The 17,946-nt window shown below is 42.6% G+C and overlaps 1 protein-coding gene across 1 annotated transcript in view; it reads right to left on the reverse strand.

Annotated features, from left to right (window-relative positions):
- itga11a (integrin, alpha 11a) overlaps positions 1 to 17,946 on the reverse strand; it is a 91,821-nt gene that overhangs the window by 21,713 nt on the left and 52,162 nt on the right. The window contains exons 4-13 of the mRNA XM_056279307.1: positions 17,569 to 17,660; positions 16,780 to 16,894; positions 16,488 to 16,615; positions 16,024 to 16,172; positions 15,742 to 15,886; positions 14,922 to 15,087; positions 14,645 to 14,715; positions 12,100 to 12,244; positions 5,229 to 5,377; positions 2,215 to 2,358 (exon numbers count right to left, since the gene is read on the reverse strand). Of these exons, the coding sequence (XP_056135282.1) occupies positions 2,215 to 2,358; positions 5,229 to 5,377; positions 12,100 to 12,244; positions 14,645 to 14,715; positions 14,922 to 15,087; positions 15,742 to 15,886; positions 16,024 to 16,172; positions 16,488 to 16,615; positions 16,780 to 16,894; positions 17,569 to 17,660 (1,304 nt within the window). The remainder of the gene's footprint in view (positions 1 to 2,214; positions 2,359 to 5,228; positions 5,378 to 12,099; positions 12,245 to 14,644; positions 14,716 to 14,921; positions 15,088 to 15,741; positions 15,887 to 16,023; positions 16,173 to 16,487; positions 16,616 to 16,779; positions 16,895 to 17,568; positions 17,661 to 17,946) is intronic.

Below are 17,946 nucleotides of genomic sequence, written 5' to 3' on the forward strand. Positions count from 1 at the left end.
GGATAATTTTCTTTCTTTTTACTTAATCCCTTATTTGTGTGTGTTAAAACTTCAAAATGTTTTCAACAAATGTTTCATGTGCACGTTAGCCAAGAGGGATTTTTGTGTTTCTTGGAGTATTTAGGATGACAAAGCATTTCTTAGCTGCAGCAATGACCTTGCCACAGCTAAGCATGGAGAATATCAATGTCTTTTGAGTATGACATCTGCACATCTGGAAGGACTTTAAAGAAAAGGAACAGTTTTGTCAGTATTCAGATGAAACAGAACCGAATGTTTGAGCCCATCAGAAGTGATGCATGGCATTATTCCACTTGGTGTCCCAATACTCTTTATAACGTGGGGTGACGGTGGCTCAGGAGGTAGAGCAGGTCGACTGGTAACTGGAAAGTTGCCGCTTCAATCCTCGGCTCCTTGCAAAAATGTCGAGGTGAGACTTGGTGGCTCACCTTGTAGCGCATGTACCACGTAAGGCTGAGACTGCATTTCCTGTCTCTCTCGACTGTCGCTATTGACTAAAAAAGGCAGAGAATGCCAAAAAAAACAAAAAAAAAAACAAAAATGTTGAGGTGTCCTTGAGCAAGACACTTACCTCTAACTGCTCCTGATATGCCGGTTTGCGCCTCGCATGGCTGACACCACCATCGGTGTATGAGTGTGTGTGTGCGTGAATGTGAGGCATTCATTGATTGCAAAGCGCTTTGAGTGGCTGTTGCAGCTGGAAAAGCGCTATATAAATGCAGTCTGTTTACCATTTACCAAGGTACGACATAGTCAGTAGATTAAGCATGAGATCGCTTGTTTTTTTTTCCAGCTGAATTTACAGAAAAGGGGGTTGATTTAGGGAAAAAGGCTCAACTCCACAGCTACCTGATGGCATTATGTTTGACAGAGAGGGGGAATGAGGGAGACAATGGGGAGTCATTTTTTCAATTGGTCTTTTGAGCCATATTGTCTGCTGAGAGTCTATCACAGACCACAGCTGTAGAAGGAGAGCTCTTCAAATGGGGAAAGGAATTTTATCTTTGCTCGGGCCTCGGGTTCAGGGTTTGCTTAGCTTCAGGCTTGTCACTCTTTGAACTCCTAGATTCTGGTTAGAGCCCTGGAAACATACACAACTACTTTACTTTGAACCGTATTATTGAGTTACCTCATATCAAGTGGGTCAATTTTCACTGTTTGTAGAGTTTTGTCTAGATAGCATTTGCAACATCTCGACTCGTTAATTTAACATGAGGCATGACTTATTCAGCATTAGATAAAATGAGGCATTTTCTGTGATGGCCATGCAGAATTAGAAGTATGGAACGTTGAATGTACGAATGGAATGCATTTGAGAAATCTGCAAGTGTAATGTTGATAGTATACTGGCTGCAGATATTGTACACTACCAATAAGATGATGATAACAATGCCACTTATTTTCCCTATTTAGACTAACAAATGGACCTGTGTGCTAAAATGTGTTCTGATGTGCTCCATCACTATATCAGAGTCTGTGCCCTGCAACTTTATAACACTAAAATCATCAACATAACAATCTTAGAAAGTGTTGCTCTTTGAATTATTTGAATAAATTCCCCTTTCGTGTTTTATTATGACATGTCCCACTGGATTTGAGGTTTTGCACCACTGAATCATTTCAAATGTAACGGTAGCATTGGTCCATTCTGAAGAATGAAGACAGTAAGAAAATGTTATAATCCCAGAGGAAGAGAGACCCGGTTGACTGACAGTTTATAATAACCAGGAAAACCAAAGATTTTCCTTCTGTTTAAAATTTTTTGCCTGCTTAATGACTCGCTGGAAATTAGTTTCAAAGGGGCAAATACTTTCCTGCTGACTTCATCATATGCATCTATTTTTGCCCGTACATTGACATTTGCAAGGTTTTCTCTTTCGATTTGTTTGAAGTCAAGTGTCTAGTGTGTGCTTGCATTGAGACAGTGTGTCGATTGTGGACTCGGAAAGAAGTGGTTTGGTTTGTGTAACGGTATGCAGGTTTTGTCTAGTGTTGGTCAGAACTCACTGGGAAAGTCTGGAGTTCTTGTGCAAGTGTTTTGACAGGTGTTGACCCAATTCATTGTATAAGCAGGTTACTTGGACAAAAGTGTGTGCATGTTTAATTTTCCAGTATGTGCGAATGTGTGTGTGTGTGTGTGTGTGTGTGTGTGTGTGTGTGTGTGGGTGGGTGTGTGTGGCGTTGGATACCAACCAGTTCTGTCACTCTGTATATGTAGACCTTGCCCTTCTCCATGCCTCCACTGAAGAACATGGGTGCTGCCACCAGCAGGTTGTCTGTCACACCATCTCCATCAATATCAAGAGGTGCAATCTCACTGCCATAGTAGGAGCCAATCTGTCATACAAATTGAATAAACAGAAAGCATTCAAAGACTTGTCTTTATGCACGCTCAATAATCCAGGTAAGAAAATCAAAGAAGGTTGAATCAGTTCATGTGGATACAATGGTTATTGACAGATAAAGATTCTGCCAATAAACGTATCCAGATGAACTGATTCAACCTTCTTTGACGTTCAAAGACTACTGTCATGCTCAGAACTTCAGTCCACTCCCATTTCTTCCATACTTGCGTTCATTTCCAGTTTTAATTCTAAAATTAATAGGGATATTACATCTTTTTTTGATTGAATGAGTGCACATTATGAATAAACTTGAATCCCAGGAATAATAGAAGTGACATTTTATAACCTTCTGCACAGCCTAACATCCTTCATGTTTCTGTAATTGTGTTCTGGAGAACTACTGTTTTTTATGTGATGACTAACTGATGATATGGTCTGACTTTGAAGTACACTCTGAGATGAGGAGCACATGGGGCCTGTGCAATGTCAAGGAGGCTTGTTGAGACACTTTTGTTAACGCCATGTCTCTTACTCCTACGAAAAATAAATGACACTGGAGAGACTGCCAGCAATTGGTTTTAAGATTAGAAACATCTGGAAGACTCTGCTCTTTCTCATTCCAGGTTTCCAGAATGAGAGAGAAAAAAAAACGGCAAACGAATATCTGTTGTTAAGGATTAGCTGTTACTGACAAGGTACAATAAAAGTTGTGGTTGGACCATTATGTCATTAGTTCCTGCCTACATTTTCCAGTAATCAATAGAGATCCTGCAGTGACAAGATCCACATCAATGATCCTTTTAAAGCAACTTTTAGGGTGGGTGAGATGAAAACACCCACGGGGAGGATGCCTACCTCTCATAACTTCTGTTTAGAGCTGCTGCAAGTTTTTCACTGGCTATTTATCAATCTCAGTTTTGATGCCTCTACATAAGGGATTTCCAAGCAGCTGAATTAGAATAATCCTCTTGTTATGACTGGATATTTTTTTTAGTCTTTAGCCCTATTCACAGAGGACTAGTATTATCTGGGGACCTCATGTGATTTAGAAATGAATCCCCCCATGTCTGTGTTTTGTGCAAGATAAGCAAAATCTGTATTTTACTCGAATTTACTGACATTATCCCCCTAGGATATGATTGACAATGCCAAGGATTCATGCAACATCCGCGTCTGACATGCAAAGAGAGACAGTTTAATTGCTGTGTGGGGTGAACCAGGTTACCAAAAGCAACTTACAAAATGGTGCACAACCACACCATGTGGGAAAATATTCAAAAAGATCTCTTGAATTTGCCCCTAAAATGCTGTTGAAACTTTCATTTATAATTTCCACTGCAGCCTCCATAATTCTGGACCGGGAAAGAGGCAGAAAAAAAGGCGCAGAGAGAACAAAAACCTTGCCAAAAAAATTAGTGAGATGTCGATTCGCATGGGACTAATATCAGATGACCTCCGCGTTTGCCGAAATATGGAAGGTAATTTGCGCTAGACTTTTTATTTTACAAATTACCAACATGGCTGATTTGCACAGAATTAAGATCACAGATGACCTTCGCAATTATTACAAATGACTAGAGGCTCACCGGGTAATACTAGTCCCATATGAATAGGACTTTTTAGATGGATAGGGGCTCTGCAGAAGACATTTCAGCTCTGCTGTACAAAGAAACTTGATTTGTATACAAGATTACAGAAAAATTTGCATCGGATTCAATGCACATGGTTGTCACATGTAAAATGTATACATGTAATCACATTTATCAGAGAAAAACATGTTTCCATTCTAATAAGTGCCACGCAAGAGAAAGCAGCTGTTTAGATTTTGGACCCTGCATAGACTGAAAAGCTAAACAGCAATTTTCTGGCACAGAAGGCAATAATTAGTTATTTAATAAAATGCATAACAAATTAAGAAACTGGAGCAGGGCTATGCCTTTCAATTATTAGAAATTTGGTGGGTGAAACGAGACATTCCTTAGGTCAGCTGCATCTCATGAAAATTTAGATGGTTGATACTGCAGTGGTGCTCCGGCTGTCTCTGGCCATATTTAACCAAAGTGCGGAGGCGTATGTCAATATCGTAGTCTTTCTACAGTCCTTTCCACATCCTTTTCCATATGCTAGTTTTCCTATAGACATCAAGTGGGGACATGGTTGCTGCAAGGACACACAGATGCAAATTTGAAATTTGCTCTTTGCTAAGAAAACAAAATGGGGAAATAGACCATTCTGATGTGTTACATCTGGCCACTTGGCACTCAAGTTGGCTTGTCTAAATCACCATGTCAGCATCCTGCATTGTCAGTACTGAGGAAGTCCACACACTAGTTTTCTATTAATGACTGCTTTGAAAGGCTCTGGGTAATGGCAATCTCATTAACATCAATACTGTTAGTAATGGGCTGGTTGTTGTTGGGACCACAGCTGTTAGACATGAAGCACACTATAACAGTTGCTGCAATTGAACTTGAACAATGAGCACAAAAGACAAACCAAAACACACTAAAAGGCTGAGTAAGGCAGAGCAATGATAAATATAACAGAGTTCCACATGTAATAAAAACAGTTTCAGAACACGAGTTATGGCTGGTTACATTTATCACTCATCGAGGAAAACTTTTTTGCTGAAACTTGCAAAATGTACGATCAATGAAGTGATATAGTCTTCCATGGCTGATGAGGACAGCATCATAAATGAATATAGTACACTGCTGATGAGCTTTCCTTCAGATAGTATCAATAAGTGATAAACCAGCAACCAGATAGAGTGTTACTAAACCCCTGTATTACTATAGTTTAATAGAAATACTACATTTTGTTATCATTAGTAAGAGTGCATTAGGATGAGGTAGTCCCTACCTGCTGGCCTTTAAGGGCATGTAGGATGGTAAGGTTGCCAGAGTTCTTCAGGGTGAAGATGATGACTTTGCCTGTGTGGTTAAAGCGTGGGGCTCCAGCTACAAGTAGACGACCATTTCTGGCTGACACCACTGAAGTAACAGCATAACCTTTGATGACATAAAGAAACACACATGATAAGTCCTTCTTTACTCACACAAAACAGCCCTGTGATGTCAATAGACTCTGAGCATTTACATAAAATGTAAATACTACTAAATATACATAAATGAGGTTTGTATTTTTGGCATAGACTATCTTTTGGATGTGCAGACACATGGATATGTTAACCAAAGCAGCAACTCTAAAGAGGCAATGACCACAAGCATAGATTTTAGTGGGGATGGTTGGAACATGTCCTTCTCATCAAGTTTTAAAAAATGACAATGTCTGACGAAGAGCATGTAGCTCGAAATGGAAATTGGGGGAATTTAAAATCAGGATAATTGTGAAAATGTCAGATTGCAGACTTTATCTTTTTAGTACCGTCATTATTTCAGTTCTGCAGCTGTGATTAAATTTTTGGATCAGCATGCACTCTGACACTTAAACTTCTTACTAAGGCTGGGCGATATATCAATATTATATCGATATCCTGATATGAGACTAGATATCATCTGGGATTTTGGATATCATAATATCATATGGCATGTTGTCTTTTCCGGTTTTAAAGGATGCAATACAGTAAAGTGATGTAATTTTTTGAACTTACCAGACTGTTCTAGCTGTTCTATTATTTGCCTTTACCCACTTAGTTCTTACATAGGCATTATGGATGATTACAGGTAGTCCCCGGGTTACGAACGTCCAACATATGAACTCCTATACTTACGAACTGACCTCACTAAAGCCTATTTAAAATCTTTTTTTAAAAATCGAGTTACACACCGGTTCATGCACTCACTGTGCTCGCTTCACGGCTAAGAGTTTCCGCCAAAGACTGGCCCGCCAGGCTAGCCTCTCGGACAAGGACCCTATTCTCACTGGTCCCACCCTCGGAGAACTCCAGCTCGATGTGGTTGAGGAGGTCAGAGAATCACAGGGCAAAGATTTTCTGGTGTCAGAGGAGGACGACGAGGTTAGTTTTTCCTTCGTTACCTCGGCACAGATTCCCAGCTCTCCATGTCTGTCTGCTGCTAAAGGCAAGGGTGAGGCTGCACAGCTTCTGCCTAGCGCTGACATGCATGACGTGTGCAAATGCGCTGCAGAGACTGGGAATCCCATGGTCCCCTATCGTTGCGGAGGCTCCCCGGTCCCGCTACGAGGGGAAGAAATTGCTCCAAGCCAAGTGGACTGCAAGACAGCGTCTCCCGGTGTTCCCCGAGCTCCTGGAAGAAGTTAACATCTCATGGAAAGAAAATCCATACTCCAGCAAGATGCAGATTCAAGGGGAGTCTTCCCTGGATTTTGAAGGGTTGGATAGGCATACCATAGCATGCGTTCCCCCGGCACAGACTTCCAGTTCTCCATGACTGTCCGCTGCTAAAGGCAAGGGTGAGGCTGCACAGCCTTCGCCTAGCGCTGACATGCACAACGTGTGTAAATGCAGCATGGAGAGACTGGGAATCCAATGGCCCACTGTCGTTGTGGAGGCTCATCGGCCCCTTTACGAAGGGAAGAAATTGCCCCAGGCCAAGCGGACTGTGAGGCAGCTTCTCCCGGTGTCCCCCGAGCTCTTGGAAGAAGTCACCGTCTTATGGAAAGAAAATCCATACTCCAGTAAGACCCCCATTCACGGGGCATCTTCCCTGGATTTTGAAGGGATGGATAAACAGTGGCCCGCATGCCGCTGGTGGTAGCCCACCTCCACCCATGGTTGTCGGCTACATCATCCAGACCACCGGCCCTCCCCACAAAAGCTGACCGCTTCCAATCCGCCATGAGTGAGCGAGCTTACAAGGCGGCAGCCCTGACGGTGAGAGCACTCAATGTCACCTCCATATTGTCTGCTTACCAAGTGGAGATTTTCGACGACATGACCGAGGTACCTGACGCGTCCATGTGGGATGAGATTACCATGATTGCGGATATCTGACTGTGTGTCCAGCAATGCACTGTACAGGGCGCGGGGACGTGTATGCCAATGTTGGTGCAGCAGGAGAGGGCAAGATGGCTCAATTTGACAAACCTGTTGGATAAAGAGAAGGGGGACATCTTGGACATCCCAGTTGTTCCTGATAGCATATTTGGCGCCGTTCTCGCTTCCATGCAAAAGAGATGCGAGGCAAAGAAAAAGGAAGATGAAGCCTTACAGCTCTCTCTCCCGCGGAAAGCGGACATGCCAGCCATCCCCTGTTCCCTGGCAGTCCAGTGTTCCAGTGTGTCCGGGGAGGAATCCCCCAGTGCCAACCCTCTCTCTCGGTGGCGTGAGGGCCCACAGCTCAGTTCGTGTAGCCCAGCCAAGAGGAGACGAGACTCAGTTCAAATGTGGGATTGTTCAAAGCCACATTCAAGTCTCATGAGCACTCACACACACTGAAAAAAAAAGTTCATTCACTGATGCACCCGGGCACACAGCCGAGGGCGCAGTATTGCATTTTATTTTATTTTTTTCAAAGGGGAAAAAGATTAACAGTTGCAAAACATGGCGTTTCCCCCATAACACTACCAGAGGGGGCCACTGCCCTTCCTGGGGGGAAACAGCCCAGGGCAGTGGTCCCGAGTCTATCAGTTTGCGCAAGCATAGTAGTACCCAGGTGTACTGCCATTACAAGCTTATCTCAATGACTCCCATAGTGAGACATCGAAACAAATGCAATAAAAGAGAACTTTAGGTTACTTCCATAACCGCGGTTCTCCGAGTAGCATGAGTGTGATGTCTCACCAGACCACCCTTCTTGCTGCTGGGGTGAAGCGAGACGAGGTGTGTTTGTTTTGAATGACGAGTGACGCGGCGTCAGTCTTTTCTTTTCTTTTTTTTACACCGCCTCAGTCATATAAGGCGCAGGGCCCTGATGCAGACGTCATGACTGTCAGCCAGTCAGAGCTGGTGTAATGGTACAAGCCCTTCTATGAATACGCGAGGGGGCGTATCCCCACGCATGCTACTCAGAGAACCGGGGTTACGGAAGTAACTTAAAGTTTTAAGTGGTTCGTCGGCCCAAGGGATAACAACACCACGCCGTTGTCACCATTTTAAGTCGGATCGCGTAAACATTGGTGTGTGCGTTGTGTTTGCAGAGGATGGCAATGCACCGAAGAAAAGGAAAACGATCATGACTGAAACGAAAGTGGAAATGATAAAGCGTTCCGACAGAGGTGAAACGCTCTCATTGTTTTTTAACTTACCTCGGGAGGCGAGCCCCAAGCGGGCTCTCGTTTCTGGCGTCAAACGGCCGGCGTCTGCCGGTCGCGACCAGCTCCCAGGACAGTGGCAGGTGGGGAGTTTGAAATGTACGAAATGTTCCTTTAAAGTTTTTTATACCTATACACAAATTCTCTCTCTCAATTTTAAATACCGTACTGTAGTTAGATTATTATTACTGTGTGGAAATTGGGGGAAAAAAGAAGATGAACTTCGACCACCACCCTGCTTGTGTCGTGTATTTCGTTATATACACCACCCCGCCCAACCACACGGTGCTGCGTCACCATAGCCGCACCCTGAGCCGTTAAAGCGAGCACGTCAACTTCATACAAACAACAAGCTGTGATGAATTATGTCCATAAGTCCACTACAACTGCATTATTATATTTATGATGTTTTAGATCAAATATATACTATATACTAAGAGAAACATTTGACTAATTGACGCTAGATGTGAACTGTACGTATCTGTTCCGGCTTACATACAAATTCAACATAAGAACAGACTCAAAAACAGAACTCGTAAGTAACCCGGGGACTACCTGTATTCATCAAAAATCTGATTGTATAAATGTTTTGTGAAAGCACCAACATCCCCACAATATCGACACAATATGGATATCAAGGTATTTGGTCCAAAAATACAGTGATATTTGATTTTGTCCACATCGCCCAGCCCTACTTCTTTCCAAGTTTTGCCTAAACTACAGTTACTTTGACATTGGTTGATAAAACTAGCCGTGCATCGTGAAGCAAAAGAGAAGGTCGATCAGCTTGTCTTTTTTTTTTTTTAAGGGAACTAATGGCGGTACCTGTAGTACTTACAAAGAAAGACAGAAAAGAGCCTGCACTGTGACTATTGTGAAAATTAAATGTAAAAAAGAAAGAACCCACAACATTAATGTTATTAAAATAAATATCATATAAAATCATGGAACTATAGCTTTACAGTACAGATGTGTGCATGTGAACATGTATGTGCACCAAATGAAGTATGATTCAACTGAGTGATGCAAGCATTTGGGAAATATATGTCCCCACCAGTTTCCTAACTAAACCTACTATGCCCATGGCAACAATAATAGAAACAACACACATTATATTTTGGTCAAAATTTCAGTAAACAAATCCACATGGGTGTCAGGGAAACTCTTAATTATATATTTCAGTGTGTAATAAATTACTCTTGGAAAATATGTCTTAGCTTTGAGTACATAACCCCTTCCTGTCACAGCTATCCGGTTTCTCTTCATGACCGCTTTTTGTGTCCTCTTTTTCATCCAACTGACGTAAATTTCTCTATCCCAAAGACTTTCTGCCCAGTGAGGCATTTTATTGTCATCAAACAATTTTTTCCGGGAGGATTGTCAATTTAGTCTTTAATCTTATGCTGAGCCCAAGCTCTTTAACTTTGCAACAGCATCATCAAATAAATACCAGTTTGGGTACCAGTCAGAACAGTTCCCACAGCACGTGCGTGCGTGCGTGCGTGCGTGCGTGCGTGCGTGCGTGCGCGCGTGTGTGTGTGTGTGTGTGTGTGTGTGGGTGGGTGGGTGGGTGGGTGATTTGTGCCATGCTGCTGAACACATAAGCATATGTGTACTGTATGATTGTGTTTCAATGAACATCAACAACATTGTTGCGCTGTCACTGGGTGTTCTGGTGATTTAGTCACTGTTAATGCTAAAAACCACAAGCAGCCAGGACTCAGACTCAGGACCAAATCACAAGCCACCACAAGTCACTAAGACTTCAAAAGACTGCACCCAACCATGCATCGCTACATTTTCCTCTTTCTCACATTTCCCCTATGTCTACCATTTTTAAGGCTTATTTTCTCTTTTGCACTGTGCCCTTTTCCATCTCCAACTTCTTTATACCCTTCTGTTCCCATCTTTCTCCCTCCCTCTCTGAGAATGTCCTAAATTTTGCTTCCACCTTGTAATTCTATTGAGTGCCTGGTAGGCAGGCAGAGCAGCTGATGGTAAAACCAGAGGTCTCTGTGGTAGTGGTAGTGGAATGGGGTTGAATGTGATGGGAACCATCAAACAGTGAAACACTTTATGGAGATGGGTTCCAGCTAAGCGTTGGTACTTAAACCACAAGGCTTCTACAGAGCCAGCCAAACACCTCTCCACCGGAGAAAGAGGGTGCAAAAAAAGATTAAAAGCAGAAAGGCATGGCAAAGCAAAAGATTTCAAGCATTAAAAATGGCTGAGACACATTTTTCATAGCTTTCTGCATTTCTCTCATCAGGCGTCATTCAATGCAAGAGCAGGGTGTTGTGCTGAGGGGATTTGAGGATAGTGTGGTTCTCTACCTTTCTGTAGATTATTTTTTAAAATTTCTGTTAGCAGATGCATTTGTTACCTGAAATCAGGTGAAAATTTAGGTTTTAGTATCCTCTCTTTAAATCGATGAACTTTCAAATTAACTTTGGTTTGATGGCTTCATCTTTGATTACCTCATTTTCCAGTAATTCCAAAACTCCAAAATATTTAGATGTAAGCTAACTTAACTTAGATGGTCACAAGGCAATCATATACATATGAGCTCATGTTGGTGGTGCAGACCATTTGGGTCTAAAAATAACATTATTATTAGTCATCTTCCTAGAGCTAAAATGGCTAATTTTGTAGATTAACCTGACATATAAACTCATCAAATATGTTAGCTTAGGATATGGTAACCGATAAACTCGTTGATACCTTAACAAATTTCTCACTCCTTTCAGCCCATATCCCTATCTGTTTTTGCCTTTTTAGTGAAACCTAATCTTTTCCTTGCCAATATATAGATATTCTTAGATAAGAGGATCTCCTTAAATTTTCACAAACTCTCTTCTAGATATTCATGGATACATGTTTTTCTACCTCTAAAATGTTCTGTTGTGTCCTTTATGATCTTTAAGATTCCCAACAAGTCCAATTCCTCCAATGTGCACACTTGGCTAACAAGAAAAAGACTTGATTTTTTTGGGGATTTTTCCCCCTTTTTCTCCCCAGTTGTACTTGACCAATTACCCCACTCTTCTGAGCCGTCTTGGTTGCTGCTCCGATCCCTCTGCCAATCCGGGGAGGGCTGCAGACTTCCACATACCTCCTCCAATACATGTGGAGTCGCCAGCCACTTCTTTTCACCAGACAGTGATGAGTTTCGCCAGGGGGATGTAGCGCGTGAGAGGATCACGCTCTTCCCCCCAGTTCCCCCTCCCCCCCGAACAGGCACCCCGACTGACCAGAGGAGGCACTACTGCAGCAACCAGGACACATACCCACATCCGGCTTTCCACCCACAGACACGGCCAATTGTGTCTGTAGGGATGCCTGACCAAGCCAGAGGTAACACAGGGATTCGAACTGAAGATCCCCATGTTGGTAGGCAACGGAATAGACCGCTGCACAACCCAGATGCCCAAAGACTTGATTTTTGAACTTCATTTTTGTTTCATGCATTTGTTTTTTCACTCCATCAACAGAGAGAGAAATGATTTTAGGTCATCTGCTATCCTATTGTCTTACTCACCCAAGTAGGCACCGTGGTTTTTGAGCTCTTCAGGGAACTCATGAGCGTAGGAGGACTTAGGAGGGACCACCTTCCCTTGTCGAGTTTCCTTCAACACTGCCCCGTTCCAATCATATGCCCCTACAGCACCCACTAGAATCCCATCCTGTTGTGGAAGGCATAGCATGGCACATAAATACAGATGTAACCGGAGGATGGGGTAATATAATCTTGGTGAGAATCAGAATAACAATGATGGGCAACGGGAGGAGATTGACTTTGCCAGATTGAAATGGATGCAGTAAGATTCCACCGCCCTGAATTGATTTCTCTTTGTCTAAAAAAACCCAGATCAAGCCAATGCAGGTATTGTTACGTTACACAAACATTTATCTTAAGAATTTGATGGCCCATCCCATGCTTTTCAGACAAAAGCTTAAAAAAGCAATAAAGTGAGTTGAAGCTTGCCCACATTCAAAATACTTTCCGTCTCACCTCTCCCAAAGCAAATTTAAATACCACTTGAAGGATTTAAGTGAAATATGGGAATGTTAATTATGTGAATCATGAATGTAGCAGCTGTTATTTCTCTCCAGTTAAGAAATGTAGTGGAAGGCATCTTTTTAAACGGTTACAGATAATTATATGCACTTCTAGCATTGAAATGTGCCTGAAAGTTCTTAGCACAATATCAAAGTGGAGATAAAATTTAATCGGTGTGTTTACAACTCATTAGTCAAGAAGGAAGCATACTGGCAAGTGCAATTAACCACAGACATTGAGGAAGGGTTTTCTAGCCTCCATGGTTGACATTTGCTCACCACATTTTGAATCTATGGCTATAATCAGAGGCTTCCTCTACTTAATTAGATCAACTCTCTGCTATACACACTATGAAGACGACATATTTTCCAGTGCAAGCATATGCTGGCAAGACGGGCAATTTCTTCCTGAGAGATGGAGATGTCTGCCTACCAAGCTACTACTATGTCATTTCTTTCAGCAATGTTAGCATCTGGGTTTTGGTGAAAATGGTTTCTATGGCAATAGAATCAAAACCCAAAACAACTCACTGCCATAGACCAGTGGCCTACTTTTACGGCTATTGTATACATGCTCATGACTCCTGCCATGGGCTTTGGTTCAGTTAAAATGTCAAGTCTACATCATACCAGAACAGCAACAGTTGTGGTAAAATGGCTCCCCATGCTTGTCAAGTAAGTAGTTATTATACAGTGCATGAACTAGTGCATGAGAATACCTCACATGTAGGCAGGTCACACCAAGTAAGTTGTTCAACAAAAAAGTCATGTATATTTAACATTATGGCAAATACAAGAGTTGAAAGAGTAAGCTCTGCACACTAAATTGCTCCCAAAAGCTATTTTATTCGGCGACATTTTGATCAGTTAGAACTTCCTCAGGCACTAACTGATTGAAACGTTGCCGAATAAAATAGCTTTTGGGAGCAATTTAGTGTGCAGACCTTACTCCTTCATTCTAGTTTTGCTATTTTTGTCTTGCACCTTAATATTTTCTGGATGTGCTCATACTTGGTTCCTCTTCTGGATTACAGGAGTTGACCCTGCAACTGTTGCATGGACGTTGCAGTTTGACAAAAACATAGACCCAGTCTGAAAAGTGGCTTTTTTTTAATTAACACTGAGATACAGTGACTCATATGCATGGTAGATAGAGAACTGCTAAGACCCCTTAAACGTCAAGATATGTATGACATAAGCAGTTTTGCAAGCTGGCACACATGTTGTTCAACAAAACCATCTGGGTTTCCAGGACTGTTTTTCTCCTTTAAAGACCCAACATTCTTTCCAATAAGTTATCCTACTCTCAACACTCAGGTCGCTGGTGTCGAGCAAGTGCTTTCCCTGGAATCCAGCCTTGTGGACACAAATTTCCAGCCATTCCTGCCACCCAGCTGCAGCTGCAGCTTCTGCTTTTTATTTATTTTTTAGTCTTAAGGGGATGAATTTATTATTCCCTTGACAAGTTGTCCTGCAAAGGGGAACTTGAAATAAAATCAAAGCTGTGGCATCAGCAACTGTTAACCTAGGGCCTGGATAAAGACAGAAAAGAGAAATATAAAGAAAAAAAATATTTGTGAATTAGTAGGACTAGCAAATACGGTCAAGTACATGCCTTATCTTCCTCATCCAGCTGTGGTGGCCGCAGAGCCAACAGACCTGCCACTATCAGGTCTTGGATACAATCAAGTAGAAAAAAAAAAAAGAAAAACACTCCTTTCCTCGGTAAGGTTGTCTCAGCCTCGTCTCAGTCTCTTGCTAATATGTCTCTCTGGGGAATTAGTGGTATCTTATTTCTCCTCTTTGGATGGCTGAAGTGGAAAAGGGCCTGCCTCCTCTGTCAGGGGCTCCTAAATCAGAATGACCTAAGCCTTTGGGGCCACGCAATAGGCGCCTCATGGGGGAACGGAGAGTGATGAATGGCAGGTTGCAGGGAGGAGTCATAGACTGAAGCACTGATGAAGTGTGTCGTTCTGTGTTGGTGGGTGGTGATGAGAAAACTTGGTAACAGAAGTAAGACTCACCTCTATGTTGTGTGAGGAGAAGCCAGCCTGAGACATCTGGAGGCCAAACGCTGTCCCATTCTTACTGGTCCCTTTGATGAGAAAAAACCAAAACAAACAAAACACAGTTTAACAATTGTGAAGCTTTGCAGCACCAGAGAAGTTCAAACATTCAAACACAAGCATGATCAAAGCAGAAGTGTGGCATAGGAATAACATAGTAAACCTGATATGGTGTAAATAGGACTGTGCAAATTCATTTGTTCATAGCTCTGTTAGAATACATTCGGTGTGAAACCTTCCAAACTGAAGATGCGTTCTCCAAGTGCATCCACAATATCCTTTAAAGCTGACTCGTCCGTTACATTGAAGAAGTGTTTGTCATCCGGGTCACTGGCAATGTATTTGATTTCATTGAGGAAGGCCTCAGGATTGATTCCTCGACGGTTGTAGTAGCCAAGGACCTATTGAGACAAAGTCAAACCATTTTTTAATGCCTGTGTCAAGTATACAACTATCAACTAATTGTATTAATGATTTGTGCCATCATCAGTCTGGCCACATACACTTTAAAATTGGAGCTATTCTGGGAAATTTAAGAAGCTCTAGTATAGTCTAGTGGCTCTGGCTATCATAACATGCTTCAACTGAATATTGTCACCACCTCCCATTGATTCAGCAACAGAAGAACCTCAGGCATTTGTTCTGATGCCCATAACATGGCAGAGCTCCTGGATTGGAATAAAAGGGAATTAGTCATACCAAAGTATGACACCAAGTTTGGGTTTGGGTTTAAAGCTCTCCAGGGGCTCCAACCAGTTTCGGTTCGGTGCTCTTCATAGTTCTTCATATACTATCTTTGGCTCAACTTTATTTCCACTGCTGTGGGCTGGGGAAACGGAATTTCGTTTCTTTTGTGTACGTAGTGCATAATATGAAATGGCAAATAAATTGTTCCTGATTCCTAATTCCTGATTGATAAGATCACTGTGTTAATGTTTATGTTGTGATTTTCGTTGTTGTTGTTGTATATATTTCTAAGCCATCACAGAATTAAGATAGAGGCCAGTATGACTGAAAGCCTTAGCACAGGTGAGGGATAGATTTGGTGGACTCACAGCAATAGCATAGCGAGTGATACCATCCCTCTCACTCTCCTCAATGGCCTGCTGGAGATCCGGACTGTCGTGTGACTCTCCATCTGTTATCACGATCATCACTTTTTTTGCACCTCGCCGGCCTCCTTGTTTGAATGCCTGTGAACTGTGGCAGCAGGTTTCATTTGTTTAACAATGCGAACAACAGAAATATGTGGTGCAAGAAGCAGTGATATATCCTAATAAGAGGAATGCTACTTGTGGAGATAGATAGATATGTTTGTTTGGCTGGAGAAGTTGTACCGTGCTATATTGATGCCAAGAGCTGTGTTGGTCTCCTCTCCACCCCGCTGGTCAATACTACGTGCTCTCTTCACTACTTCCTCTACTGATTTGTAGTCACTAAGTTGAAACTCATGGACCACTTTCTCCCCATACTGAACCACTCCAACCTGACCAATAAAAAAAAAAAATCAATGAAGAATATGGCGCCAAAAACAGGCATAGTAAAAATGTGTTGCATTAAAATGTTCTGTTCGGTTGCAAAAAAAAGAAAAAAGAAATTCTGATCTTAATCACAGCACAGTTGCCTGCAGTAACATTTTGTCAAATGCGGATGTTATGCGATAATAAACCTCTGACATAGTTTGAAAAAGAACAATTTGTAGACTTTAAGCTAAATTCACTCCCGTATTCACATTTATCCAACATCACGGGTTCGTCTTAATTCATCTTGAAGGCAGCAAGCCCCATATATCCTCACCCACCTGTATCTGTCCGGGTCCGATATAAAACTTCTGAAGGATATTGATGAGGAAAGCCTGCACCTCATACCAAGGGTAGATAGAGTTGGAACCATCGAGAACGATCACTATGTCCATATAGGTCTCACATCCTGGAAGAGATTTGTAAAGGAGGGTTCGATGCTCTGAACTGTTTCAGGTATCCACAGTGCAAACAGACATAGAAATTAAGTAGTGAACTAATAATGACACCGCTTTTCTCTAAGACCTATAATCCAAGGATCTCTGTTAAACAGAAAAGGTGATTTAGGCTTACTCTGAAAGGCGGGAGCAATGGTTCTGGAGAACTTGAAGCTTGCGTTTACTCTGGAGCATATGCCAGTGCTGTAGTAAGAGCTGCCACACTCATAGGACCATAGAGGTCCACAGGCCTGCAGAACAAAAGAAAACGTTTACACCAGGAATACTATGGGTCGTGGTTTGTTCTGTTGCTTTGTATATACAGGACAGGAGAGTGCACGTCTGTAGTTCACACGTGTCCCCCCCCCTTTTTCTCCCCAATTGTATCCAGCCAATTGCCCCACTCTTCCGAGCCGTCCCGGTCGCTGCTCCACCCCCTCTACCGAGCCGAGGAGGGCTGCAGACTACCACATGCTTCCTCTGATACATGTGGAGCCACCAGCCGCTTCTTTTCACCAGACAGTGATGAGTTTTGCCAGGGGGACGTAGCGCGTGGGAGGATCACGCTATTCCCCCCAGTTCCCCCTCCCCCCCGAACAGGCACCCCGACCGACCAGAGGAGCCGCTAGTGCAGCGTTCAGGACACATACCCACATCCGGCTCCCCACCCACAGACAACTGTGTCTGCAGGGACGCCCAACCAAGCCAGAGGTAACACGGGGATTCGAACCAGCAACCCCCGTGTTGGTAGGCAACAGAATAGACCGCCACACTACCCGGCTGCCCCGTAGTTCACATGAATGAAAAGAAAATGCTGTGATGATAGCACTTTTGGGCCAGGGTTCACTCAAATAGAAAAACATGCCTGAAACGGAACATAATGCAATGTCTGGAAAACAAACAATGAATTAATTTTAAACCTCACCACAAAGCTTTTGTCTTTGGGGTTTGATGTTAAAGTCATTCCCAGCCTCATCTTGTCCTTTCTCTCTGATACATTGGTCAGAGATATCCTTCCTTGAGGAAAAACAAGTCTCAATAAAAAAGGTAATGGTCTTGATTACACTCACAGTCATACACTCCCTCAGAAACCTAAGCAAACTGTATTTGAGGAATAGTGTTTTTCCATCTGGGGCCTTGGCTTGTTACTGATGTCTAGCCAGCCAAAGCGGTGTCTACATCCTTAGATCTAAAAGTTTACTTGACAAAACTTCATGTGTCTGTCTAATCAACCCGACACATATGTGCCCCATATGATGGAATGTGCAGTCAGATGTCTGGCTAAGCCCAGATGTGGAAATGT

Source organism: Lampris incognitus, chromosome 4 (assembly GCF_029633865.1).
Source record: "Lampris incognitus isolate fLamInc1 chromosome 4, fLamInc1.hap2, whole genome shotgun sequence".
Taxonomy (NCBI): domain Eukaryota; kingdom Metazoa; phylum Chordata; class Actinopteri; order Lampriformes; family Lampridae; genus Lampris; species Lampris incognitus.